At 37.5% G+C, this 27796-nt stretch overlaps 5 protein-coding genes across 9 annotated transcripts; 4 read left to right on the forward strand and 1 right to left on the reverse strand.

Annotated features, from left to right (window-relative positions):
- The first annotated feature begins 5007 nt into the window (after positions 1–5007).
- LOC121747727 (putative germin-like protein 2-3) lies at positions 5008–5960 on the forward strand. The gene is made up of 2 exons (XM_042141827.1): positions 5008–5125; positions 5431–5960. The coding sequence occupies exons 1-2, from the start codon at positions 5008–5010 to the stop codon at positions 5958–5960; spliced, it is 648 nt and encodes a 215-aa protein (XP_041997761.1).
- Positions 5961–7380: 1420 nt separating this feature from the next.
- LOC121747921 (probable protein phosphatase 2C 43) lies at positions 7381–10577 on the forward strand. 3 transcript variants are annotated; one of them, XM_042142083.1, is made up of 5 exons: positions 7381–7759; positions 8765–9078; positions 9327–9691; positions 9797–10033; positions 10138–10272. In XM_042142083.1, exons 2-5 carry the CDS (start codon positions 8775–8777, stop codon positions 10246–10248), a joined length of 1017 nt encoding a protein of 338 aa, XP_041998017.1. In that variant the 5' UTR covers positions 7381–7759; positions 8765–8774; the 3' UTR covers positions 10249–10272. The 3 variants fall into 3 exon arrangements, with proteins under 3 accessions (XP_041998017.1, XP_041998014.1, XP_041998015.1); XM_042142080.1 differs by having other exon boundaries at positions 7382–7759; positions 10095–10577; XM_042142081.1 differs by having other exon boundaries at positions 7382–7759; positions 10134–10577.
- A 147-nt stretch (positions 10578–10724) lies between these two features.
- Positions 10725–17767, reverse strand: LOC121747922 (actin-like). The gene is made up of 5 exons (XM_042142084.1): positions 17612–17767; positions 12528–12598; positions 12040–12433; positions 11071–11684; positions 10725–10963 (listed from the first exon to the last, which is right to left on the reverse strand). Exons 2-5 carry the CDS (start codon positions 12585–12587, stop codon positions 10898–10900), a joined length of 1134 nt encoding a protein of 377 aa, XP_041998018.1. The 5' UTR covers positions 12588–12598; positions 17612–17767; the 3' UTR covers positions 10725–10897.
- Positions 13182–17245, forward strand: LOC121747919. 3 transcript variants are annotated; one of them, XM_042142077.1, is made up of 3 exons: positions 13182–14718; positions 14773–16353; positions 16442–17245. In XM_042142077.1, exons 2-3 carry the CDS (start codon positions 14777–14779, stop codon positions 17064–17066), a joined length of 2202 nt encoding a protein of 733 aa, XP_041998011.1. In that variant the 5' UTR covers positions 13182–14718; positions 14773–14776; the 3' UTR covers positions 17067–17245. The 3 variants fall into 3 exon arrangements, with proteins under 3 accessions (XP_041998011.1, XP_041998012.1, XP_041998013.1); XM_042142078.1 differs by having other exon boundaries at positions 14776–16353; XM_042142079.1 differs by having other exon boundaries at positions 13186–14718; positions 14773–15588.
- Positions 17768–24999: 7232 nt separating the features above from the next.
- On the forward strand, positions 25000–27590 carry LOC121746837 (nudix hydrolase 23, chloroplastic-like). Its single transcript, XM_042140777.1, has 7 exons — positions 25000–25364; positions 25974–26105; positions 26339–26415; positions 26495–26630; positions 26766–26906; positions 26997–27055; positions 27299–27590. The coding sequence occupies exons 1-7, from the start codon at positions 25083–25085 to the stop codon at positions 27357–27359; spliced, it is 888 nt and encodes a 295-aa protein (XP_041996711.1). The 5' UTR covers positions 25000–25082; the 3' UTR covers positions 27360–27590.
- Positions 27591–27796: the final 206 nt, after the last annotated feature.

Here is a 27796-nt window from a genome sequence, read left to right on the forward strand (position 1 = left end):
GCCCAATTAATTTTTTGACCATTCTATAATTAATTAATCACCGACTCCAAAGGTTGGCTTAATCACATGAAGAACACTTTTTTAGTTGATAATACGAATTTTAAATATAGGAGAAAGAAATAATGTTATTGAAATATTATTAGTAGATAATAGCATTCATCACAATAAAAAACCTCATTAAAAAGATAAACTTGTCAAAATAAAGAAAATGATTAAATTTATAGATGGCCAGAAATTAAAAATATATTTTCAGTTCAATTAATCGTCACTACTGAGATTTGAGGTCTATAAAGGATAATAGTGACACTTACTAACAGATATATGACGGTAAAAAACAAAGTGAAATCAGCAATGGATTTATCAAAATTCTCCAATAGGCACGTCCGTCAATGATACTCCCTCCGTCCGCCATTAAGAGTCCCATTTATGGGTGGCACGGGTTTTAAGAAATGTTAAGAAAAGTGAGTGAAAAAAAGTTAGTGAAATAGGGGTCCCACTTGTATATATTAGTTTTAAATGAAATGTGAGTAGAATGAGTTAGTGAAAGGTAGGACTCTATTACCATTTATGGAAAAAGTGAACCGGGACTCCTATTCGCGGACGGACTAAAATGAAAAAACTGGACTCCTATTCGCGGACAGAGGGAGTATATACTACTATTTTTTATGTTTCATTTGTGTTTGATAATAAAAATTAAAAGCCGATCGATTAATCCAAGTATCTTCGTCGATAATCCATCGGTGAGCTTTAATTCAAATTTTAAACCAAGTGTTGTCTTGTCGTGTCTATAGTCACGATTAGGGTGTATATACTATAGACACTGAAAAAGATATTCTATACATGGAGAATATTCATGTATAGGATATCTCTTTCAGTGTCTATAGTCTATACACCCTAATCGTGTCGTCCTCTCCCTCTATCCCACCATTCATAATAATTTCATCGTCCATCCATTTACCTCTACTATCTCTCACTCTTTTGATCCTTGCATCTATATAGCACCATCGCTCGCTTCTACCATCTCTAGCCTTTACTCTCATAATAGTTATTGTCATGATTGTTAGTATTATATTGAAATGTATCCTCACATATAGATGTTAGGTTGATTATATCCTTGATGTGTTTAAAACTAAGATTTTATTGTACGTAAACTTTAGTCAGTTGGAAGTTCATTCAATTAAATAAATAGTTACCTTGAATTATACAACTCTTGGTAAAACAAATTAAATCCGCAGGAGATTTAATTAATTAATATATATTGGATATTAAAAACATGAGGAAATAATAAATGAATAAAGTTAACTAGTTAAATTAAATTGGCAGGAGATTTTTAAAATCTTAAACGTGAGGAAATAATAAATGAAAAGATAGCTCAGACTATATATATAATTTGACATTGAGCTGAGAAGCCTGAGATATCATATTAACTTCAATTGTGGCATAAGTTAACACTCCATTTGTTTGAAATACGACTAAATTGGGCTCAATTTAATCAGGTATTAGCTCAAGTGGTAAGACCAAGCTCAAACCTCTTTGATCCCTAACTTAGCTACCAACGATTAGTTATTATCTAACAGGAAAGAGAGAAAACTTATTTTGTAGAGAATTAGTAGTGTAACTAACTACAATGCAAAAGAAAATAAAGCGTATTTCATAAATTGTTGATGGTGTGTAATCGGTGGTTTCCTTATAACCACCGCCACTAATAATTGTAATGTATTGTGGAGTAACTCTTTTTGCCATCATTTTATTTGAAAAGATGATTAATACTTAATGGTTTATTTACCTAATGAATTGAATCCCTTAACTTATTTGGATGAAGAAAAACCTTATCAACTAAGAGCATCCACAACCGTGCTCTTGCCAGCGGCACGGTTGTGGGCCCGGGCGGTACTATTCATGCCTGCTCTCTGGCAAGAGCACAACACCCACAACTGTGCTCTTCCGCAAGGACGAGCACAATTAATATAAAATTCAATTACACAACAACATTTTCATAATACTAAAATTCATTAAAAAACCACAATAAAAATTACAAATTACAAATAAAATAAAAAGACATAATTAAAATCCTAAAATTAAAAATTACATAATTAAAATACTAAAAATTAAAAATTACATAATTAAACTCCTAAAAATTAAAAATTACATAATTATTGGCTAATATAACCCGAGGAAGACTACGCATCCGGCGGCACCAACCCCAATTATTTTTGGAGACCCAATATCATGGACTCGTGCGTTTGAAGTTGCGTGGGGGTCATAGTTGACCTATCGGCCATATTGAGTTGGGCCAAAAGGGCCCACAACGAGTTGTTCGGGGGTGGAGGTGGAACATAGGGTGCGGGTTCGGGAGCAGGGGCAGATGGAGTCGCGGCGCGACGTCGTTCGGCCGCCGCCTTCTTCCTACCTTGCGGTCGGCGTCGGGAACCGCTTGGTCCGGCATCGGGGCTACCCAAGTTAGCTCCGGCGAGTTGGCTAGCCACTTCTTCCGAGCCGGAGTCGGATAGTGCTACCGACCGTGAGCGTTTGGAGGAGCCGCTAGAGGAGGATGTTATGCCTCCCTTATACTTCGGGTGCGTCCGCGTCTCCTGCCAAACGTTAAGATATTTGAACGACTTACCGTTCATGGATTGGTAGGTGCTCAGCGAGGCGGTGATGATGTCGACCTCGCTTTGGCCGCTCCCGGCATTCCGGGACTCCTGGATGAAATAGCCGTTGAACTTGCCAATTTCTTCGTTGGCTCGGCCGATGCAGTTGCGCACCATACTCTCGTTGCGCTCGATCGTTCCCGGCGGCCGGTGTGCATTGTACCGGCTAGAGACGCGCCACCAAAAGTGATCGCCGGATTGGTTCGTTCCAACCACCGCATCTTCGGAGATTTCCAAGTACGCCTTGAACAATCTTTCCATCTCCGCCGGTGAGTACGGTGTGCGGACACCGGCGCGAGATGGAGGATTCGGCATTTGGGAAGGGGCGCGAGGCCTAGGCTCCGGTGTCCACCCGTAGCGCCCATCGGAGGCACCTTGATCGTCGATTGGGTATGGCCGGTAGCCACTCGGAACGCCCGAATCTTGGGTGAGAGGAGGGGCCGAATATTCCGTTTCCGGACTAGGAAACGGTTGCGAACCGAACCATTCGGGGTTCCAACCGTGAGAGCCGCTTGGGTTGTCGTCGTTACCGGACATAGTGGTGTTGTAGGGTGTGAGAGGAAGATGAAAATGGATATGAGAGATTGAAGATGAGAATGGAGATGAGAGAATGATGATGAGAATTGTGTAGTGAAAGTGTGAATTTTTGGGAGTGAAATTGGGGGTATTTATAGATGAAAGTGTGTATTTTTGGGGTAAAAAAAATAAAAAAAAAATTAAAAAGTGGGGAAAAACGGTTATAAACGGATATAATTTTTTGGGGAAGTGAAAAAATTTTTTTTTATTTTTTATCGGTTTTTTTAATAAAAAACCGATTTTTAAAAAAAAAAATAAAAAATTGTTTGAAACCAACGGCTATGCCGTTGGCGAATGGGAGAGTGACACGTGTGCGTCCGCTGGCACGGACGTGCTCGATACATCGAGCAGCGCCGTGCCAGCGGCGCGGTTGCAGCGGCGGCGGTTCTTCGCCTTGCCGCTGGCACGGACGGCGGTGGCGCCAACCGCCACCGCTGCGGATGCTCTAAGTTGCGTTACCTCATTTGCCATCATTTTCAACTTGAATGACCTTGAATTCTTGTATTCAACTTTTTGACCTATAAAACCTTGTTAGTGTTAAAAGCTCTTGATGTTTTTAGTTGATACAAGCTCTTCATGTTCTTGGAAGTCCATACATTTAATGATATATAAGTCTTGTTCACACAAGAATCATAGTGTAATTCAGAAATATATTAAATATCTGAATGTTGAAATTAATGAACCGGCATGAGAAGAAAGCATTAGCCATCATCATAAATCTTCAAAAGTATAAATCTCCCAACTTAGTAAGCATTTTTAGGATCTCAAGATTCCTTTGTTTTGTTTGCCAATGTGTATCTAGCATTAGGGTTTTGTTTTAGAATTATACAGTAAAATTTATAATCATTACAACATCTTAGACGAGATCTTTGGCGTTGAATTGTTCTTTAATAAATACGAGTACTATTTTTCTTCAAGTTAGAGCTTAGAAGATGGTAAGAGTATGGTAAAGTAGGGTTGTCAATTGGATCGGTCCAGCATGGCTTCGGCCCATTATAAGCTGGCCCACAAGTTTTAAAGGATTTTTGTGACTATTAAACTTGAATAAATAAACATAATAAAACCAATTGATAGTAGATAACTGTGTATGGATCAGTTAAAGAAGAAAATTTGGTAGTATTGATTTCATCGACTCTCAATTAATCACTTAAGGATCTAATTTTCAATTATTGCTCGTGCTTTACTAGAATGATTGCTATTATTACTAAATTCTTGTATAGATTATTGATTACAACATTGACTCTACATATTACTAAGTCATAATTATTGTACTTCCTTTGTCCATGAAATAATATCTGAATTTGTTATTTTGGAACGTGCACAATTTAAAGTCTCATTTACTTTTTTTAGGTAGTAGACCCTACACTCCACTAAATTCTTGCACTCAGTCAGCTAGATTATAAGTTTTCTTTTTTTTCCTTGATATAGATAAGAAATGTTTATCGACTCAGTCAGCTAGATTATATATCATCTCTTCCGGTATGAAAAAATATCTATATTAATTTATCTAGAATTTTATACATTCCAATAGAAAGCAACAAATGTCAAAGCAGTATGTATTACTACATGATCAGTTCAAAATAATTAAGGCAGCAACACTTTGTTGTTACATGGTTTGGATATAATGACGAAGAGCTTCTTCTGCCGCCGCGGCTGTTTCAAAGATTCCTACAATTTTAAGACACACTATGAAATCTTTCTATAAATAGATATGATTTCTCATCACTCAAATTCAAAGCAACTTAATACATCTCTTACTATATTCAAGCTAAATTTTGCAATGGCGAAACAATTCTCTCTCGTATTGAACACAGTGGCTCTCAGTTTCTGTTGCATTACATTAGCCTTCGAGCCTAGCCCGTTGCAAGATTTCTGTGTTGCAGAGGCCTCTACCTCAGGTACAATCATAGATAAACAAAATGTCAATTATTAATTTCATGAAAAGGGAATATCTATATATAGAGACAGGTGTCTAGCCACTACAAAAATATCGCGATTTAGTCATTCGATCGCGAAGATCTACAATGAGAGGCTGCAATTCAATTTTTCATTAGATTTATACGTTTAGTGTAGCATTGTCACGAAAACCAACTTTTAGCACCCTAGCAATTGGTTTTGGATATTTTTATTTTAGCTTATCCAAAATAATTTTTCGGCATCCACCCTTAATTATATTATTAATTATTAATGTTTTTCTTTTCAGCAAGAGTGAATGGTTTGGCATGCAAGACCCCTGCATCGGTCCAAGCTAGTGACTTCTTGTTCAGTGGGCTCCACATGCACACAAAGAACCCTTTTGGTGCCACAGTCACCCCAGTGACTGTGACCCAACTGCCTGGGCTCAACACCCTAGGCATTGCACTAGCCCGGATCGATTATGCTCCCAAGGGGGTCATCGTCCCCCACTACCACCCCAGGGCCTCTGAGATCCTCACGGTCCTCGAGGGCTCTTTGGAAGTCGGGTTTGTGACCTCAAACCCTCAAAATAGGCACATCACTAAGACCCTCCACAAGGGTGATGTGTTTGTATTCCCAACTGGGATATTGCATTACCAGAGGAATGTTGGCGATGGATTTGCGGTTTCTATTTCTGGATTGAGCAGCCAAAATCCTGGTGTTATAACTGCCACAAATGCTATTTTTGGATCCAAACCAGATATCACTAGTGATATTCTTGCAAAGTCTTTTCAGGTTGATCAGAGCATTGTTGAAAATCTCCAAGGGAAGTTCTAGAAGAAAAATCTTTTGAATCTTATATCTTTTGATCATGATCAAAGCATTGTGATTTAGTGTTTCTTTGTATGTCAAATTAGCTCAATGTTGGAGTTTGAATGCCATCTTTAATTTGTGCTTTTTTTTTGTTATTTCAGTTTTCAATTTTATTGTGTAGAGTGAGATGTTTTATTGCAAAATGATGAAGGAAGGCCTTGTGTGATTTGTTCGAGATTTTATGAATTGTTATACCAGTGGATCAAACAAGCGGACTTATTATAACTGGAAAAACATCATCATGAAGAGTAATAAAAGAATAAATTGCAAACCGAACATACAACAAAAATGAAAAGTTTTTGAAAAGAAACACTACTTTCACTTGAAAACTCCCAAAACTCACACAACAAAAAGTTCATCATCGAGCTTATTTCATTTTTATTCAGAATGTAGTGTAATACTATTTGCATACATCCAATCCATCTTTTTCCAAAATTTAATAATGCAATTACTAAAGTCCTTTTTTTAGATTAAGAATATAAGATGAATATATCTACTTGAATTATTTTTCCACTTTTTTTGCCTTTATCTAATTGTCATAAGTTGCTTGCCAATAGTAACCAAAAAAGAACACCATTATTCACATGGGATGATCAATAATTTTTGTGACTTTATTCACATGGATGCATGGCCAAGAAATTTCCAGGTTCTTATTCTGCCTTTTCAACTTAATTACTTCTTCAACTAGAATCTTTCTGAATATTACTATTATAAAATAAAAAAATCGTCACGCTAGTCAGCATAAAAATAAAATTCTTGAAAATAAAAATAAAAGGTTTATTACCACTAAAGAAAATATCATTTAAATAACAATTTATTTCTTAGGGTCATAATATATTTATACTTACTTGAAATTAATACTATTATGATATTCCATTATATCTATCGGCGGCTGCTTCACTTAGAGCATCAGCAGTGGCACGGAATTCCCGTCGAAATTCCCTGCGGAATTTCCAAAAACACCTCATGCCACGTCATACGGACTTCCCACTGCACTGCCACGTCATAAGGACTTCCCATTGCACAGTGGCGGACATCCCCAAGGACTTCCCGAAGGACTTCCCAAAAATTTAATGCAATAAACGAGAATTCCGCGCGGACATCCGTGGGAGTCAACGCAATGGCGGACGTCCGCACGCCCGTCGCGACGGAATTCCACGTAACGCTGCGGAACTGCGGTGTCCTTGACGGAATTCCATATCCGTGCATACCATGCACAATGACGGACGTCCGCCGCGGAATTCCGACACGCCGGTCGGAATTCCGTCCTTGCTGATACTCTTATCAATCGTTACCCTCCAATTTTTTCCTATTTTAAGGTTTTTATATATAAAAGTCAAATTCAAGAAAAAATAAACACTTAGTAATTTTTTTATTTGTTTGAAAATCATGCAAGTTGGCCTTCGTTAACTTTTTCCCCTCTGTTTTCTCTCTCTACGTTAATACTTACACATTTATGATGCAAAATACCTGAATTTCATTGTGTGAAACTGTGAATTCAAACCCCAGATCCATTTTTCTCGCAGTTTCTGCGAAACTCTGTTCATTGTACATTAAATTCTGAGCTTCTCTACCTTTTCCGCTACTTTTGTTCGGCAAATCTCTCTTTAAATCACACATCATTCGCAATCTCGCGAGGAATCCCCTTCTTGGGTTACTTAAAAGTTGAGTATTGGCTTCAGATTGTGGTGCATTGATCATTTCCTTTCTGGGTTCTCGATCTTAGGGATTTTCACTGCTATAGCTGTGGATTGATAATTCCGGTGAGTTTCTTGAGCTCAATTTCTCACTCCACTTAATTTCTTTGAATTTCCCTCGAACAATTTGGAGTTGAAGTTTGTTTCTGCGAATATCTTGATTTAAATTTCCCCTTTTTTGTGAAAGATCGTCGGTTCAATTATTGTTCAGACGGGATCCATTGTTTTGAATTTCACCAATTAGGCTTCATTATTCGTCCATATGATTAGAATTTGAAGATGTGATCGTGTTCATCATATGTCTCTGCTGTAATCTGAATTGAATTATTGCCTTTTGCCCCCAAAATTCATGTTTCTTGCTAGTTGCGTTGTACTCGAGCTCTCTGTACTATCGATTCACTAGTCGTCTAGTGCTTGGCATCTTTTTCCTTTTTTGTCATTTTGTATTTAACCTGATTCTTTGACCATTGGTCCTCGAATTTTCATCATGCTGCATTAGCTATGGGACAAATTTCTAGGGTTCCTCGGTCACTTGCTGCCCTTTGTAGATTTCCAGCCGTCGTAATTTGAAAGTGATCTCGTCTTTGATTCACATTGAGTGTGACCATAAGCTATTGTTTCTTGTAGTAGCTGCAAGTGGAATGCATGCACAAAAGCTTGTCTCTTTTGTTGTGACTTTGTAAATTTTCCAATATTCATTGATTCGTACTCATTTAAAAATCTTTGTTGATTAGTACACTTTTGAAGTTTTATCGTCTTTGATTCTGCTTCAGTGTTGTTTGTTGTTGTAGCTGCATCTGTAGTGTAAAAATCTTGACTCTCTTGTTGGCCTCTGTCATTTCCAATCTTCATTGATTAGTAGTCGTTTGAAAATCATTGTTGATTATCACGCTTTTGAAGTATTCTCATTATTGATAGATTCAGTGTGAGCATAAGTTCTTGTTTGTTGTAGTGTAAAAGATCTCGACTCTTTTGTTGTTTTTCTACATGATAGGGCGTAAAAAATCTGTGGTTTGGTGTGGTTTCGTATTCTGCATCAACCTCAGAAACTTCTTTGATCTGAACTGACAGGAAATGAGGGATGTTCTCTTGGCTTGGAAGATTGGTGTCCTCGTGTTTGCGCCCTTTCAGTCGATATGCCCGTATGAACAGGGATGATGATGGAAGCGCGGGAGGTGATGATGATGGGCTTCTGTGGTCCAGAGACCTTGAGAAGCATTCCCATGGCGAGTTTTCTTTTGCAATGGTCCAGGCGAACCAAGTCCTTGAGGATCAAAGCCAGGTCGAGACAGGCCGCAGTGCCACCTTTGTGGGGGTCTATGACGGCCATGGTGGGTGTGAGGCCGCAAAGTACATCTCTGATCACTTGTTTCGTCATTTTCTAAGTGAGTCTTGTTTCCCTTCAGTCACTCTACTGCAAATCTCATGTGATGTATTACCTGTCCTAGTTTTAGTGATCTGTTTCGTTGCTGACAGATTCTTTCATATCGTTGCATAGTTTTAGGAATTTAGTTTTAATAACTGAGAATCCTAGATTGAGATTGGAAGCTTTATTGTTTGCTGAACTAACATGAAAAAAAGTATTATCCTCAAGTAGGTAACGAAAGTTGGCTGTTGCTTATTTTCTTTACAGAACTGGCGAAAGAAACTGGAACGATCTCCGATGAAATCATCAAAAGCTCAGTATCCGAAACAGAAAACGGTTTCCTAACTCTTGTCCGGAGAGCTTACACAATTAGACCAGATATTGCAGCAATCGGATCATGCTGTCTAGTCGGAGTTATCTGGAAGGGAACACTCTATGCTGCTAATCTAGGCGATTCAAGAGCCGTGATTGGCTATCTGGATCGACCAAACAAAATTGTGGCGGAGCAGCTGACCAGAGATCACAATGCCTCTCTGGAGGAGGTGAGGAAAGAATTGAAGATGTCGCACCCTGAAGATCCGCAGATCTTAGTCCTCAGGCAAGGCGTCTGGCGCATCAAGGGCATTATTCAGGTTGCAATCACCGCTTGGTCGCAAGTGTTAGCTTCAATCACTTAGGACTCGTTTCTCCCTTTGATGGTTCTTGGTTGATATTGATGCGAGGATGGTGTTTTGCAGGTGTCGAGATCCATTGGGGATGCGTATCTAAAGAGGCCGGAGTTTGCTCTTGACCCTACGTTTCCTAGGTTTCACCTCCAGGAGCCTCTCCGCCGTCCTGTCCTGAGAGCTGATCCAGCCATGTTCATCAGGCTCTTACAACCCAAAGACAAATTCATCATTTTTGCATCTGATGGTCTCTGGGAGAACTTGACCAATCAAGAGGCTGTTGAGATTGTCCATAACAATCCAAGGCTGGTGAGCTCTCTCTCTCTCTCTCTCCATTCTTGACCTGATCACTGTTTTCTTGGACTATCAGGGTATAGCCAGAAGGCTCATCGTGTCAGCTTTGATGAAGGCAGCCAAGACGAGGAAGATCCCGTATAATGAGATCAAGAAGCTTAATCAGGGCACGAGGAGACAGATACATGATGACATCACGGTTGTCGTGCTCTTCATTGACCATGAGATGATACAGAGGAAAGTGGGTGGGCCTGAGCTATCGATACGAGGATACACGGACACTGCCGGACCATCGAATTTTGATTTCTAGTGAGAGTCGGATTGCCATCAAGATTTGCAACACACCATGTTTAGTGTCTTCGAGTCATCTTCTCACTTCAATTTCTAACAGCTGCTTTGTGATTTGTCGTTACCAGATTTGATGAGACAGGATCCATATACTTTGATTTGCATCATTGTTTGTAAGAAATGTTTGAGATATGTGCAATTTTCTGTTTAATTGGTTAATGCATCTGCAAAGAATGTTGAGATGGCTTCAATTGCAAGCTGTGTTTTTTCATCTCTTTCTGCACCATGCCCACCTATTTTTTTTACTCCTATAAAATTTCTTTACTGAAACTTTAGTTGTAAATTGTGGCTTAATACTTATTTACAAGCAACTAATAAGCACATGTTGGTGAAATTTCTTCCACAAAACATGATGATATTGATAGATACACAAACTCTTCTAACATTAATATAAATGGGAAAAATGAATATCGCCACCATGTGTCCAAAGCTTAAGAATTTAAAAGGCTCATAGCAAATAAAAAAACACAAGAAACTAACAAGGAAAAGCAAATAGCAGCATCCCAAATCTCTTCACCAGCCAAGATCTTCTTAGAAGCACTTTCTGTGGACAATCGACGGCCCAGACTCATCATACTCTGCCTTGGCAATCCACATCTGCAAATTTCAACAATCAAATCATCAGTTAGTATCAATTCTTGAAGTTTTCTAGTTTGTAAATACTTAAAACTATAAGTAGTTGAGCAGCCCGTGTATTGCATTACCTGCTGGAATGTGCTGAGAGAAGCCAAGATGGAACCTCCGATCCAGACACTGTACTTCCTCTCAGGAGGAGCCACCACCTTAATCTTCATGCTGCTCGGTGCTAGAGCAGTGATCTCCTTGCTCATCCTGTCAGCAATACCCGGGAACATGGTCGAGCCACCACTGAGGACGATGTTTCCATACAGATCCTTCCTGATGTCAACATCACACTTCATGATAGAGTTGTAAGTGGTCTCATGAATACCAGCTGATTCCATTCCGATCATTGATGGCTGGAAGAGGACCTCAGGGCACCGGAATCTCTCAGCACCAATGGTGATCACTTGTCCATCGGGAAGCTCGTAGTTCTTCTCCACAGCAGAGCTGGTCCTGGACGTTTCAATCTCTTGTTCGTAGTCCAGAGCAATGTAAGCCAGCTTCTCTTTAATGTCCCTAACAATTTCTCGCTCTGCAGTGGTGGTGAAAGAGTAGCCTCTCTCAGTCAATATCTTCATGAGGTGGTCAGTCAGATCACGCCCAGCCAGATCAAGACGGAGGATCGCATGAGGGAGTGCATAACCTTCGTAAATGGGGACTGTATGGCTCACACCATCACCAGAGTCGAGAACAATACCTACAATCAATCCATCAATAACATCAGATGTTTCCTCTATTATGTTGTACTATAACAGGAACTTTGATCTTAGAAAGCAAATGCTTGAAGAAAACTACATAGTATAGAACTAAATTGAGATATCTCCTCTACTGATAAAGCTTCCAACATAGGAGTATACCTAAAGTTACTTGATGACAATGTAGCAATTGTTATCAGTGAATCATTGATGCTACAAGAAAATTACTTTACCTAAGATAATTTACTTTATTAAGTTAAGGGCTGATAGCTGGTCCACACAATAGTAGAGTTCTTGAATAGAAAGGAACTATTTTGTCATTAAGAGGAAAAATAAAATGGTTTAGCATTTGCTTACCAGTTGTACGACCACTGGCATAAAGGGAGAGAACTGCCTGAATGGCGACATACATGGCAGGGGCATTAAATGTCTCGAACATGATCTGAGTCATCTTTTCACGATTGGCCTTGGGGTTAAGAGGGGCCTCTGTCAAGAGAATCGGATGCTCTTCTGGGGCAACACGAAGTTCATTGTAGAAAGTGTGATGCCATATTTTCTCCATATCATCCCAGTTGCTGACAATTCCGTGCTCAATTGGATACTTCAATGTCAAGATACCTCTCTTGGATTGAGCCTCATCACCAACATAAGCATCTTTTTGGCCCATGCCAACCATAACACCAGTGTGACGAGGACGTCCAACAATGCTAGGGAACACAGCCCTCGGAGCATCATCTCCAGCAAATCCGGCCTGGCAATATTCAGATCAACTAAAATTTAGGCATTTGCACATTGACTAGATGTTGATCAAATGAGTTTTTCATTTGTTCAATCATAAGGGTTACCTTGACCATTCCGGTTCCATTGTCACAGACAAGGGGCTGAATATCCTCGGCTTCGGCCATTTCTTAATGTTCTGTGAAGAAACAACATAACAACTACTATTATTCAACTTGTTTTATTACATTGACACAACAAAATGTGACATCTTCTTGTGTCCTATGCCGGTCTCACCAAGATCAGTTATTCAGGCCTAATAACAAATTTATCAATTTCATCTCATTTAAATTTGATCATTAGGTCATCCACAACTCAATCCCTATTTTTGCACAGCTGTATTTTTCAGTTGTCACACCCGCATTTCACTTTTCAGTCACAGGTAGGGGTGAGCAAAAAAACCGGAAACCGAATATCCAAACCGAACCAAACCGAAATTTTGAAATTCGGTTCGGTTTTTTCGGTTTTTCGGTTCGGTTTTAAAAATAAAAAAATTTCAGTTTTTCGGTTCGGTTCGGTTCGGTTCGGGCGAAGAAAAAACCAAAAAACCGAAAAACCGAATTATATATATATTCTATTAATTTAATATTATATATAAATATTTTATTAGTATATATAAAATAAAATGCACATATATAAATATATATTTATATTATATTTATTTTTTTCAGGTTTTTCGGTTTTTTTCGGGTTTTTCGGTTTTTTCGGTTTTTTAAGTTCGATTTTCGGTTTTCGGTTTTTCGAGTTCGGTTCGGTTTGGATTTTGAACTAAATTCGATTTTTCGGTTTTGGTTCGGTTTTGGCAAAAAACCGAACCGAAACCCTAATGCACACCCCTAGTCACAGGACCAACAATCCGACCTCAAATTCAACCACAGATCAATTTTTCATTTTTTTTATTATTCTCTAATTTCATGTGTTAATTATAGTGTACAGTATTTGTAAAATCAAAATAGAAAAAAACTGAAAAATTGAAAATTACATAAAGAAAATATGTAACATTGCAGAAATAAATACAAAAGAACATAAGTTTAAATTGTGATATTCGTAAAATGAAAATAAATAATTAAAAAATCAAAAAATACTTAACTAGACTCTCCAAATTACATAATTAAAATACTGAAAATTTTCATAAAATCGATAGTGCAATTGTTGAGTTATTTGATTGTTACAAGATAGCATTTTTTAGCCACTCACTCTTATATATACTTTCATTGGCTATATTTTTGTGCTTAACATGTAACAAACAATCATACAACATCGTTTTTGTCACCTGATTTATTTATTTTTGTTGTATATGTCACACTAGCACAAATTTTCAGAATGCTCAGTCAGTTATGCAATGCAAGATATGAAAAACAAAAAAAAACTTGGCAACAAGATATACCGTATAATACTTATTCATATATGAACTATGATACTTCTGTGAACAAGATCATAAGAATGGAGTAAAAAATAGTTGAGTACAAAACACATAACAAAGATCAATTGGGTCACTGAAAATAATATTTTTAGCTACAAAACAAATTTGCATGCACAAGAGACTGTCAATCATTATCGTTATTGCCTTTTATTTTAACTACAATAGTACCAACTTTTCAATCAATAATACTCCATATTCTGAATCCATTCCTTCATATATGTATGTAAGCTCTATACTATACAATCATATGGCCTCCAAAATTGAGTGCAATATAAATTTTCATCGCAAAAAGATAATATAAAAGAAATTAAGTCATTTTTAAAAGTTTGGGCATTATTAACTTTAAAAAAATGAATTATACTCCAAATAACAATAGATTTTTTAGAAATTAATCTATTTTTATAAATAAAAATTTAAACTTGCAGCCACAATAAGCGTCCACGCAAAATAAAAGCATCATACAATGCTGCCACCTATATAACACGGATACTTCACTTTGTTGCCGTATCGCGTATCGGATACGTATCCGATACCGATACGCGACGGATACGCGACGGATACGTATCCTGGGCGTATCCGCGGGATGGGCCGTATTGGGCCGGGAAACCTCAGATTCGATACGTATCTCGGTGGATACGGCCCAGTTTAAAGCCCATCTAAAGGAGCCGGCCCGATAGAATTAACGGGCTGGACCAAAAAGCCCATTTGTGATGTAGCCCATTGCAGCTGGATGAACAAATCTAGCTCTATAAATAATGATGCTCTATACAATATAAGATTCCACACAATTGAGAAAGCCGCAGCTAGGTCAAAAACTCCCCGCCTCCATAGATTCGGTATGTTATAATTCAGTTTTTTGCTCCCCCAATTCAATTCAATTATAATTTCAGCAGTATGGCATCTCCAAATCTGAGTGCTACTGCTGCTAGTTCTAGTGCTAGTTCTGCTGCTAGTTCTAGTGTTGGATCTGGGTCCAGACAAATAACTGATATCAGGGCTCCATTGTGGGATCATGTCACCATTCTAGAGAAGCCTAAACCTGGTGGAGGAAATATATTATGGAGATGCAACTATTGTCCATTTTCAAAAAGCACTAGCTATACAAGAGTTGAAGCTCATTTGCTGCAAAAATTAAGACAGGGGATTAAGACATGTCCAAATGTTTCATTTGAAATGCTGAGTGACATGAGGAGGGAAGTGGAAAAGTGTAAGGAGCTATTGGAAAGATCAAAGGCATGCACTGTTTCTTTGCCTGTAGCTCCTTCAGACAACAGCAAGAGGACCAAGAGGGGGCCTGTTTCTCAATTGGAAAAATCATGGGCATTGCAAGACCGCAAGCACTTGGATGCTTTAATTGTTAGAGCAATGTTTTCTGGAGGGATTTCTTTCAACTTTCTGAGAAACCCATATTTTAGAGAAGCTTTTGCATTTGCTTGCAGCCGCAATTTGCCAAGTTACACAATACCTGGGTATAACAGGGCAAGGGAATCACTGCTCAAGCAAGAAAGAAGGCACATAGAGACTCTATTGGAGAGTACAAAGAGCACATGGCCAGAGAAAGGGGTCACAATCTGCTCTGATGGTTGGTCAGATCCTCAGAGGAGGCCAATCATCAACTTCACCGCTGTTTCTGAGAAAGCACCAATGTTTTTGAGGGCTGACAATTGTGAAGGAGAATACAAGTCAAAAGAATATATTGCTGAGAAGTTGAGGGCTATCATTGATGAAGTAGGTCGACAAAATGTGGTACAAATCATCACAGATAATGCTGCAAATTGCAAAGGTGCGGGTCTTTTAATTGAAGCTGAAAATGATCACATATTTTGGACACCTTGTGTAGTGCATACTCTCAACCTTGCTATGAAAAATATATGTGAACCTAAACTGCCAAGGACACCTACTGATGAGGATATGCAGGTTTGGAGTCGATTAGAATTTATAAACAATGTCAAAGTTGAGGCTACTATGATCAAGAATTTCATAATGAATCATGGCATGCGTCTTTCCATGTTTAATGAGTTCAGCCATTTGAAGTTGCTCTCTATTGCTGAAACAAGATTTGCATCGGTTGTGTGTATGCTAAAACGGTTTGTTGAGGTAAAAGCAGCTCTCCAACACATGGTGATTAGTGACAAATGGAGCATCTACAAAGAGGATGCTTCAACTGCCCAACATGTAAAGGAAAAAATACTAAGTGATGTCTGGTGGGGCAATGTGGAATACATTCTTAGGTTCACTAGTCCTATCTATGATATGATACGCTTTGCGGACACCGACACCCCGTGTCTTCACTTAATCTATGAGATGTGGGATTCAATGATTGAGAAAGTGAAGAAAGAAATATATTTGTATGAAGGGAAGGAACCAAATGAGGAGTCAGACCTCTACTCTGTTATTCATGATATATTGATTGCTAGGTGGACAAAAGGCAATAATCCACTTCATTGTTTGGCTCATTCACTCAATCCAAGGTAATATGCACTGTGCAATTAAAATTCAGATTCTTTGCTCTTCATTTTTTCATTTTAACTTCATGATCTAAATTGCTGCCAATTCCAGATTTTACAGCAACATGTGGCTTCAAGAAGGTGCTGGCCGACTACCCCCCCACAAGGACAAGGAAATATCACAAATGAGGATGACTTGCTTCAAGAAATTCTTTCGCATACCGCAAGAGTTGGCTGCAGTGAAGGAAGAATATGCAAGGTTTTCTAGTTGTTCAGAAGAATTCAATGACCCTGATTCTATACATGATAGATGGGCTGTTTCCCCAATGACATGGTGGACAAATCATGGACAATCTATCCCTCTTTTGATGAGTTTGGCCATGAAACTGCTCAGCCAACCGGCCTCTTCTTCTTGCTGTGAAAGAAATTGGAGCACATATAGCTTCATCCATAGTGTCAAGAGAAATGCCTTAACTCCTGAGCGGGCTGAAGATTTGGTCTTTGTGCACTCAAATCTGAGACATTTGTCAAGAAGAACTGATGCATACAAGAAAGGAGAGACAAGGATGTGGGATGTTGGGGGAGATTCTTTTGATTCCCTTAGTGGTGTTGGTCTTCTTGAAGTTGCTGACCTCTCCATTGATGAACCTGAGTTGCAGGCTGTATCATTTGGATTGGGTGATGCCGAGGATGAAGGTGTGGAGCTGGAGGAGACGGGGAATGAGGAAGAAGCTTGATGTTGATGGCTTGATGCTAGTTTGCTACTACCTTTTAATTATTTCCTAATTTAGAACCTGCTGCTATCATGTTATTTTGAGTGTAATAGACCTTTAATGTCTCTATGTTGAATTAGAATATCTATTTTGTAATTTATTTTGCACTATTATTATTTATTAAAAAAAATAGTTAAAACGTATCCGCGTATCGGGTTGTTTGGGAAAGAGCCGTATCCGCGTATCCGTATCCTTCGGATACCGATACGCGTATCCGTATCGGTGCCGCATAGGCTGCCACCATATCAAACGGTCAGTAAGTCAAACTCAGTCAATCAGAAGCTCAAACAAATCCTCAACAAAATCTCAAAAGCCCTATTTCCAGATCCACAAATCACAATCCACAAAACAGCGCAAATATCACAGATCTCATTACCAAAACCACATCCCTTCACAAATCAAAATAATCAAAAAACGGTACACAACACCAACGCCACAAAACCAATCATTTCACAATCCATTAACGGATTAAACCCGGTCAGAAATCAAATGGACAACTAAAACCATACCTGTGAAGTCTCTCTGAAAATGAATCACCTCCTTCCTTGCTCTAGCTTCGAATTTATCTCTTATCAGCAGAGAATAAAACCTCTGTTTTCCCCTTCTTCGAAATAGTGGCGCCCCTCTCCTTGAAATTAAAATGGAAATGGAGTTTGCAGAATTGATGAAATTCCCCTTTTAATGAACCCAAGATCCACGCCTCAATTAATCTTAGCCGTTGATATTAAAAAATGTGCGTGGGGCCCAATGACAGCAATACATTCCCAGCTTTTCGTTTATGCCGGATTTGCCCCTCTATTTTAAAACAGTTCCTGCGCTTTCTACCCTGGTCTCTCGAGGTCAATTTCGGACACACACTCTTGGACTCTCACAAAATAAGTCAAGAATTTTAATTTGATTTACAAACAATAGTATTGTCCACAAAAAGTTGTGAAAATTTAGTAATAAATTTGCCTATATATTACCTATATGTGTGTTATTTTTATTATCATTTTTGGATCATATTCAAAAGTATGTGAACAACATTATTATTTTCATCTAGAGCTTTCCAAAATAAATCTATTGAATGTACTATTTTTTTCTAGTTAGTAATAATAACTGAGGAAGAAATACAGGTGGGAATGTAATTGCAACTATCCATAATTTGCATTTAATATGAGAAGCGCAATAATATTAAATAATTAGTGCTGCAGGATTTTTTTCCTACTTCCTAATTTGACACTAGGGGTACAACGTGGCAAATTTGCCTCAACGCCTAATAAATTTATAAAAATAATTTATTCCAATCTTTGATTCTCCTTAATTGATTTTAATTATGACTAAAGGCTCATTTTGGTCCTTAACATATTGCGATTTTATGATTTTGGTCCAAAACATTATCTTTTGAATTATTAGGTCGCTCACAAATAAAAACGGGTCGCATTTGGTCCATTTTGGACAGTTCCATCAAAAATTTGACGATCAACTAATTTTAACTTAATTTTGACTAGATTAATAATTTTAACACAATAATGTATTCTATCTATTTGGTCCTAAACATATTGTATTTGTTCATCCATCATCTCATCCCCTCCATCCCCAAAAAAGGTCCCAATCCACAGTGACGTCCGGCAGCAAGACTGGGGAAGTGGGTGGCGGAGATCCGCGAGCCGCAAAAGCAAACGCGGCGCTGGCTCAACACCTTTTCCACTGCCGAGTATGCAACCCGCCCCTACAACCTCGTCGCCTATATTCTCGTCGTCGTGGAGCAGACGAATTTGATGTGGTGGCAGCATTTGTGGAACGAATTGATGGAATTCGGCGACGGCTTGGGTTTGTTGGAGACTAGGGAAGAAGTTGGCGTCAGAGGTGGCGGCTGTGAGGGCGAGGTCAGCGTCGACAGGTATGGCGGAGGGGGTAAAGGGGAAAGATGATGTTGGATGCTAGAGTGTAAAAGTGTTGGAGAGAGGTTCTTGATCTAGACGACAATGGTGTTGAGAAAATGAAATTGAGAGCATTTGAGGGGTAGAAGTGCATAGCCAAACTTTGGAGGTCCAAAACAAAACCTCTAGGGCTCGCTGCCTCCCTCCCTCCCTCGGAAAGCTCACATCTCCAGCGCCCTCCCGAGTCTCGTCGGGTTGAACTCGCTGAAAACGCTATCCGTCAACAACAACAAGTTCCCCTCCGTCCCTCCCGACTTCTTCGACGGTATGAACTCTCTGCAAGAGGTCTCCATGGATTACAATCACTTAGCTTTGGGTTTATTAGATATTAGACATTAATAAAATATATTTATTAACTTAATCCTGTCAAAATTAAGTTAAAATTTGTTGAACGTCAAATTTTCGACAGAACCTTCCAAAATGGATCAAATGTGACCCGTTTTTATTTGTGAGGGACCGAATAATTCAAAAGGTAATGTTTTAGACCAAAATCATAAAATTAAGGACCAAAATAGGCCTTTAGTCTTTAACTGTTTATGTTTAGTGGGTAAGTGGATCAGCAATGATAATCAACTACGTGCAAATTGGGGTGTGCCCACTCACCATCATTCATGCCAACATTCTTTACAAATAAAATAGAGTGATAAATTGTTTAGAGTAACCAAAAAAATACAATTGAATAATTAACATATAATCTAGCAAAAGTCCGACGACACTATTGATGATTCACTTTGTATTTTTCAACCTCTCGTGAAAATATATGTTGTTATTTAACATAAAAAAATGCATGAAAACTTGAATTGCAACCTCTTTCATTATTCTGCATCTTAACTATTAGCTATAAAACAGGGTTAAGTATAAAGCCATACTCAAATTCATCATTTTGTCTTTGTGTTTCTCTATTTTTTGTTTTATTTCTTTTTTGACGTATCATCGAACAATATGTCAAGTTACAAAAAATCGAATATTAATTTGCCTCCCTTTACAACTTTAGTTTATCGTATCGTAAAGGTCTAATAAGAATTTTTAAGTTCATTTTTGTCTATGAATGGTACAAACTTTGTTTTTTGTTTTTCTAATTATTAGTATTTCTTTGACTATACTGAATACCGTATCAATATAATGGAGTAAAACTTATTTGAAGAAATAAAAAAAATTATAAATTTGATTTAATTTCGTTGTCATGTCAAACATCAATATAAAATGAATTTATGTATCTACAATTTTTTAGGTGGATAAATGTAGATAAATTGTACATGTACATAATATCTTTAAAGTTTTAAATTTAATCAAAAATTAATTTTGTTATTTATTGTATATGCAGCAATAAGAAATAAGTAATATAGAAATTTTATGACAAATCGTAACATGATTTCGAGCTTGATTCGAATTATTTATACAATATTTAGTAAAGAAATATACAAATATTTAAGTTAAAATTTTAAATTTTTTTTGAAGTGTTGCAAAATGATTAGTATGAAATTTATTTTAAATCAATTAATATTTATAAATCGATTTTCAATATAAAATGTTTAAAAAATTCGATTATGTACGTACAATTATGTATATTTATCACTACCCTTCTTTAAAAGGTTTATCACTTTTAGAGTTTTAGTTATTTATGTATTGTTATTTCTAGTTAATCCCCATTATTTTAATAATAGTATGGATGGGTCATGCACGAAATCACATTTTGAGTGAAAATGATTTACTTATATCATTTATAACGATACTCCAAAACCCAAATTGGAGTAGACAATTAACTTTAGTATTTCAAAACTAATCTCATTTTTGTTTGAGTAAATATAGTAATACCTATTTTTGGATTTACAAACTCAAATCACTTTTTTTGTGTGTAAGAATAGATACTATTCTTTTAAATTTGAGTTTAGTGTATAGTTGAAATAAAATTACTATTTGATATAATATTTACACTAAAAATGAGTTTGAATTTAACGTGTAAATGATTGGAGATATTCATTATATGACTGAATTTTATGACTGAATTTTATAATTGAACCTTAATAGTATTTCAAAACTAATCTCATTTTTGTTTGAGTAAATATAGTAATACCTATTTTTGGATTTACAAACTCAAATCACTTTTTTTGTGTGTAAGAATAGATACTATTCTTTTAAATTTGAGTTTAGTGTATAGTTGAAATAAAATTACTATTTGATATAATATTTACACTAAAAATGAGTTTGAATTTAACGTGTAAATGATTGGAGATGTTTATTATATGACTAAATTTTATGACTGAATTTTATAATTGAACTTTAATAGTATTTCAAAACTAATCTCATTTTTGTTTGAGTAAATATAGTAATACCTATTTTTGGATTTACAAACTCAAATCACTTTTTTTGTGTGTAAGAATAGATACTGGATATAGTTATTCTTTTAAATTTGAGTTTAATGTACAGTTGAAATAAAATTACTATTTGATATAATATTTACACTAAAAATGAGTTTGAATTTAACGTGTAAATGATTGGAGATGTTCATTATATGACTGAATTTTATAATTGAACTCTCAACCTATTGCTGGGAGAAAAACGTATTATTAATTAAGTTTTGTTTTCTCTATCAGCTTAATAGTTTGTTATATGATTGAGTTATACTCCCTCCGTCCGCTATTAGGAGTCCCATTTATGGGCGGCACGGGTTTTAAGAAATGCTAAGAAAAGTGGGTGGAAAAAAGTTTGTGAAATAGGGGTCTCACTTGTATATATTAGTTTTTAAATGAATGTGAGTGGAATGAGTTAGTGGAAGGTGTGACCCTATTACCATTTATGGTAAAAGTGAACCGGGACTCCTATTCACGGACAGACTAAAATGGAAAAACGGGACTCCTATTCGCGGACAGAGGGAGTATAATTGAACTCTCAACCTACTAGTGGGAGAAAAACATTAATAATTAAGTTCTGTTCTATCAATCGGCTTAATAGTTTGTCATTTTTATGAGATTTGCACAAATTTGAATAATATAATCATATATACTTGTATAAAAGCAATAGGTTTGTTATAAGTTTGATATATACCAAAACCCAATACCAAGTGGCTGCTTATTGATAACCAACTTTGATGTCTCATTAAGAAGTGATTACACCATTTGTATAAAGAGCTTTTGGATCCAACTTTAGATAAAGAGGAAGAACAACAAAATAATATAACTTGCTTTGATGGAAAACATGTGATGCATACCTAGATACATATGCTTTGCATCTTTTATCTAGAACCATGGTCATGTGCTTCAAAAGTTAGATTTCTATTTTCAGATTGTACTTCAATATTTTACTTCATTATGTCATTTATTGTTGTTTTTCTTGCCTTATAAGATTTGGATATCCCCCATTTTCTATTGTGCAATAATGTTATATGATTGAAACTTGGGTTTTAATTCATTGTCATCTCAATGTTGCTATGCAACTACCAATTTTAATTGGATATACATATTCAGCCAACAAAACATTAGGTCAATTGATGGAAAAATCATAATCCACACATATATAACTGTAGTTTTCATATACATTTTTTATGATAAAATATGCACTTCTAATGGAGTTTTAAAAATATTGGGTTTTTCCCCCGAATTTTCAACTTGGCATATAATATCAGGATTTTACCTGAGTTTGTTATTTTTACAGGCGAAAAATTCCGGCAAATAATATCATGATAACGATTTTTTTCGCAATTTTTCGACAACAACTTCAAGAGCTTCAGGTTCTTCAATAATTGAGGATAGTTTTTCTTGCAGCATGCCCTCCAAAATTATTCTTCAATCCATTAGTACAGTCGTAATTTTTTCACTAGTGGGAAATAATAAATTCCGGTAAAGTTCGTGATATTATTTGCTAAGTTGAAAGTTCATGGGAAAAAGTAAAAACTCAGCTTTTTGAAAGTTTCATGATATTAGGAGTCAATATCCCATAAAATAATATTAATTTCTACACCTTTTAAAAATAGAAATTATTTTTACTTTGATTTGTCCTAGAAATTATAAACTTTACAAGTAGGACTTCTCTACTAGTATCACTTTTTTTATTCTTACTTTGCTAATTATACACTAAGACCATCCACAACGGTGGTGGCCCAGCCCGCGCTGGGCCACCACAGTCCACAATGGACGTGTCTCGCCGCCGTGCCAGCGAGCAGGACACGTGGCGCGCGACGATTGGGCAACGACATAGCCGTTGCCTTTGAATTTTTTTTTAATTAAAAACCGGTTTTTAATTAAAAAAACCGATAAAAAAATTCACTTATGTCATTGCCTTTGAATTTTTTTTAATTAAAAATCGGTTTTTAATTAAAAAAACCGATAAAAAAATTCACTTCCCAAAAAAATTATATCCGTTTATTACCGTTTTTTACCACTTTTTATTTTTTTTTTATTTTTTTCCCCCAAAAATACACACTTTCATCTATAAATACCCCCACTTTCACACCAAAAAATTCACATCAAACTACACAATTCTCATCTTCATTCTCCCATATCCATTCTCATCTTCATTCTCTCATACCCTACAACATAACAATGTCCGGCCAAGGCGATGACCACCCGCCTCTCACGGTTGGAACCCCGAATGGTTCGGTTCACAACCGTTTCCTAGTCCGGAAATGGAATATTCGGCCCCTCCTCAAACCCAAGATTCGGGCGTTCCGGGTGGCTATCGGCCATACCCAATCGACGACCAAGGTGCCTCCGAAGGGCGATACGGGTGGACACCGGATCCTAGGCCGACCGCCCCCTCCCAAACTCCGCCTCCTCCTACTCGCGGTGTCCGCACACCGTACACTCCGGCGGAGATGGATAAATTGTTCAAGGCGTACTTGGAAATCTCCGAGGATGCGGTGGTTGGCACGAACCAATCCGGCGATTACTTTTGGTGGCGCGCCTCTCTCCGGTACAATGAAAACCGGCCGCTGGGAACGATCGAGCGCAACGAGAGTATGGTGCGCAACTCCATCGGCCGAGCCAACGAAGAAATTGGCAAGTTCAATGGCTATTTCCTCCAGGAGACGCGGAATGCCGGGAGCGGCCGGAGCAAGGTCGACATCATCACTGCCGCGCTGAGCACCTACCAATCCATGAACGGCAAGTAGTTCAAGTACCTCAACGTTTGGCAGGACATGCGGACGCACCCGAAGTATATGGGAGACGTAACATCCTCCTCTAGCGGCTCCTCCAAACGGTCAAGGTCGGTATCCCTATCCGACGCCGGCTCCGAAGAAGTGGTTAGCCAACTCGTCGGAGCTAACTTGGGTAGCCCCTACGCCGGACGAAGTGGTTCCCGACGCCGACCGCAAGGAAGGAAGAAGGCGGCGGCCGACCGCCGTCGCGCCGCGACTCCATCTGCCCCTGCTCCCGAACCCGCTCCCTATGCGCCACCTCCACCCCCGAACAACTCGCTGTGGATGCTCTTAGGCCAACTCAATATGACCGATAGGTCAACTATGACCCCCACACAACTTCAAACGCACGAGACCATGATATTGGGTCTCCAAAAACAATTGGGGTTAGTGCCGCCGGATGAGTAGTCTTCCTCGGGTAATATTAGCCAATAATTATGTAATTTTTATTTTTTAGGAGTTTAATTATGTAATTTTTAAGTTTTAGTATTTTAATTATGTAATTTTTAATTTTTAGGATTTTAATTGTGTATTTTTTATTTTATTTGTAATTTGTAATATTATTTAGGTTTTTTTAATGAATTTTAGTATTATGGAAATATTTTTATTTAATTGAATTTTAAATTAATTGTGCTTGTCCTTGCGGAAGAGCACAGCTGTGGGGGTTGTGCTCGGTTAGAAGACGCAAGAAGTATTGTGACACTAACTCAAACCCAAATCTTGAAACTGGTCCATCAATTTTTTTTCCTCTAGATTAAGTTTAATTTGATTTATATTTTTCCAAATCTTTACAGTGGGGTGGGGATATTTCCCTAATAAAATATCACCTGATTAAATGCAGCTACATCAAATCCTTTGAACAGTTGAAACTACACAAGGAAGAAACTAAAAAAGTTAACCAAATATTAATTGGGAACTTCAATAATGATGAAAACCATACAAATTCTTGGTTCTTCATCTTCTTCATCTGGATGTTTTTCTCTACCCCACAGATTAAAAAGGCCCCATTCGAATTTCAATTTGATTTCAAGAAATCCCATTTTAGCAGCGGTTTTGAAATCCCCCAAATCACACTTTTGCGCTTTCCAAATTCGAAAAGGTCGCTTTTTTAGAGCTTTTCAAATGTCGCAAACTCATTCCGAGTCGACCCCAGATGGGGGGTCATCACCCCCTTCATCCTCAACGTCTACTGCAGTTCACTCAGCTGTGAGTGTTCATTGTTGGTATTTTTTTTTAATTCTGAATTGATTTTTCCTGTTATGGATAGTTTTTTGGTAGATTTTAGGTTATACCACTGCTTCTACCATGTTTTTTAAATTGGGGAATTTCCAGTTATTTATATTATTTTGTTAGTCCACGGTTTTAAGTGTTAATTTTGGTGATTTGGTTTGTTGATTTGGTGGTATGATGAATTAGTTAGGTGGTGATAACAGTTTAGGGCATTATACTTTGTTTAATCCCATCTTATGATGCTGCATTGGCTTAGCTTAAGCTGTATACACTTGGTTTTGAGCTGTGAAGGTTGATGCATCTATTTTAGTGTGTACTTGAATTAATTTATCGGGGCGTATAAGAGAAATGCCCATGGTTGCCACAACAATTCAATAGAACATATAGTAAATGTGGAATAAGTTGAATGGCATACTGATCTTTAAGTGCTTGGTGAGCTGTGGGCTTTTAGTTTTTACCTTTTTGGCATTGTATTTTGCTCAACTCGGTTGGCCAATGATTGGTCGTGCTGCTAGCTAATGACTTTGATTGTCATATTGAGGAACGAGGTAGATTTGAGCTAATATTGGTTCTTGACATTAGCAGGGCTTTACTAGGAAGATCAATTTCTGCCAATTGTGCGGTGGCCCAACCAAGCACGAGGTGCCTGATGGAGAGGAAAAGATAAGAGCTATCTGCACACGGTGTGGGAAAATTGCTTATGAGAATCCCAAAATGGTAAGAAGAAATTAACCTTTGGCAATACATTACACAGATAGTCGATGTGATAATGTGTTATTTCCTTCATATTCCATTAACTAGTGAAATTCCAGATTGCTATAGCCCTCGTTTAGCTTTTGTGTTTTAGGATGGAAACACCATCTTTATTGATTATCTGATGTGGAAATTGAGAGCTGATAATTTTTCTTGCATGTATTGATCACAGTAGTATCATTTTTCTGGATTAATAGGTTGTGGGTTGCCTCATTGAGCATGAAAACAAGATACTGTTGTGTAAACGGAATATTCAACCGTCTCATGGCCTCTGGTATGCTTTTCAGCACGAAATTTCTTTTTGACGTATCATCATAGATTATGTAAAGGTGCTATTTTTACTGCACATGAAGGACTCTTCCCGCTGGTTACATGGAGATTGGGGAGTCTGCCGCTGAAGGGGCAATTAGGGAAACGTGGGAGGAGGCGAATGCAGAAGTCGAGATCCTTTCACCGTTCGCCCAGCTGGACATCCCCCTTATTGGCCAGGTAAGGAGTATTCTTGATACTATGAATTATGTACATCACTTATTCTTCGTGTCTATAACGCGTGCTATGCTACTTATCTGCCTTCTTCATGTTTATGGTTATGATTGGCTCCATGTTCATGAATGGTGTTGACAGACTTATGTTATATTCCTGGCGAAGTTGAAGAGACCTCACTTCTCACCGGGTCCAGAGTCATCCGAATGCAAGCTTTTCGCATTTGAGGATATTCCATTCAATTCACTGGCATTTTCTTCGATGCTGGTCACCTTAAACTTGGTGCGTACGCCTACAGATTATCTCAAAGAACCATGATCATTCTTTCTAATTTATCTAATGTATTTGATTCATCTATGATGGTTTTTACAGTACATGGAAGATAAGAAAATGGGCCGAGCCAAGTTTCACTACGGCATCATAAACAAACGGTAATACCCTTTAAACCTATGCAACAATGGACAAAAAAAAGTCTCTATTGTTAGGCCACCGGCCCACTAGCAATGCCGTCTCTTATCCATCTTTTCCCTTCACTGCTCATGTGCCCTTACTTAGAAAAGTCTCAATGTCTACGTCTTCATTTCCTCCAAGAAACATAAACATTCTCAAATAAATTCAGATGTCACTATTGTCTTGAAAATTGTCATCCCTAACCAGCAAATGATTGTCGACAGGCCTGGTACGAGCCCGTCTGAGATCCGTGAGTACACTCTGGATAGCCATATGAGGTGTTGAAAACAGCCCGTGCGGAGAAGGGTGGAATGTAAAGTTTATTGTAGGAAGGTACTTAGTTCATTCACGTATATCATGTACTTATGTATTATGTCTAGTGCACAGACGATCTTCCTGTTTGATGATTTAGATTCTTGACATTTTTTCTGTCACTTTGTTCCTCATATGTGTTTGATTGATGAATATCAATGACAATTAATTCAGTTCAAACAATGCAGTGGATTATCTATTCAACCACTTTAGTAAATATTGGGATATATTTATCCAAATTTGGTATTAATACGTCTCAGAAAATGATAGTAATTGGCTATACGAATTATAAAGAGTTTTTTTTTTAAATGTTGACAAACAATTCAAGTTTCCATAAATTGTTCAAAATTTGTGGCTCGGCGGGTTATTCGATTTAGCACGAAGATGCTATATTTTGTAGAACTATTTTA

The sequence above is a fragment of the Salvia splendens genome, chromosome 9 (assembly GCF_004379255.2).
Source record: "Salvia splendens isolate huo1 chromosome 9, SspV2, whole genome shotgun sequence".
Taxonomy (NCBI): Eukaryota; Viridiplantae; Streptophyta; class Magnoliopsida; order Lamiales; family Lamiaceae; genus Salvia; species Salvia splendens.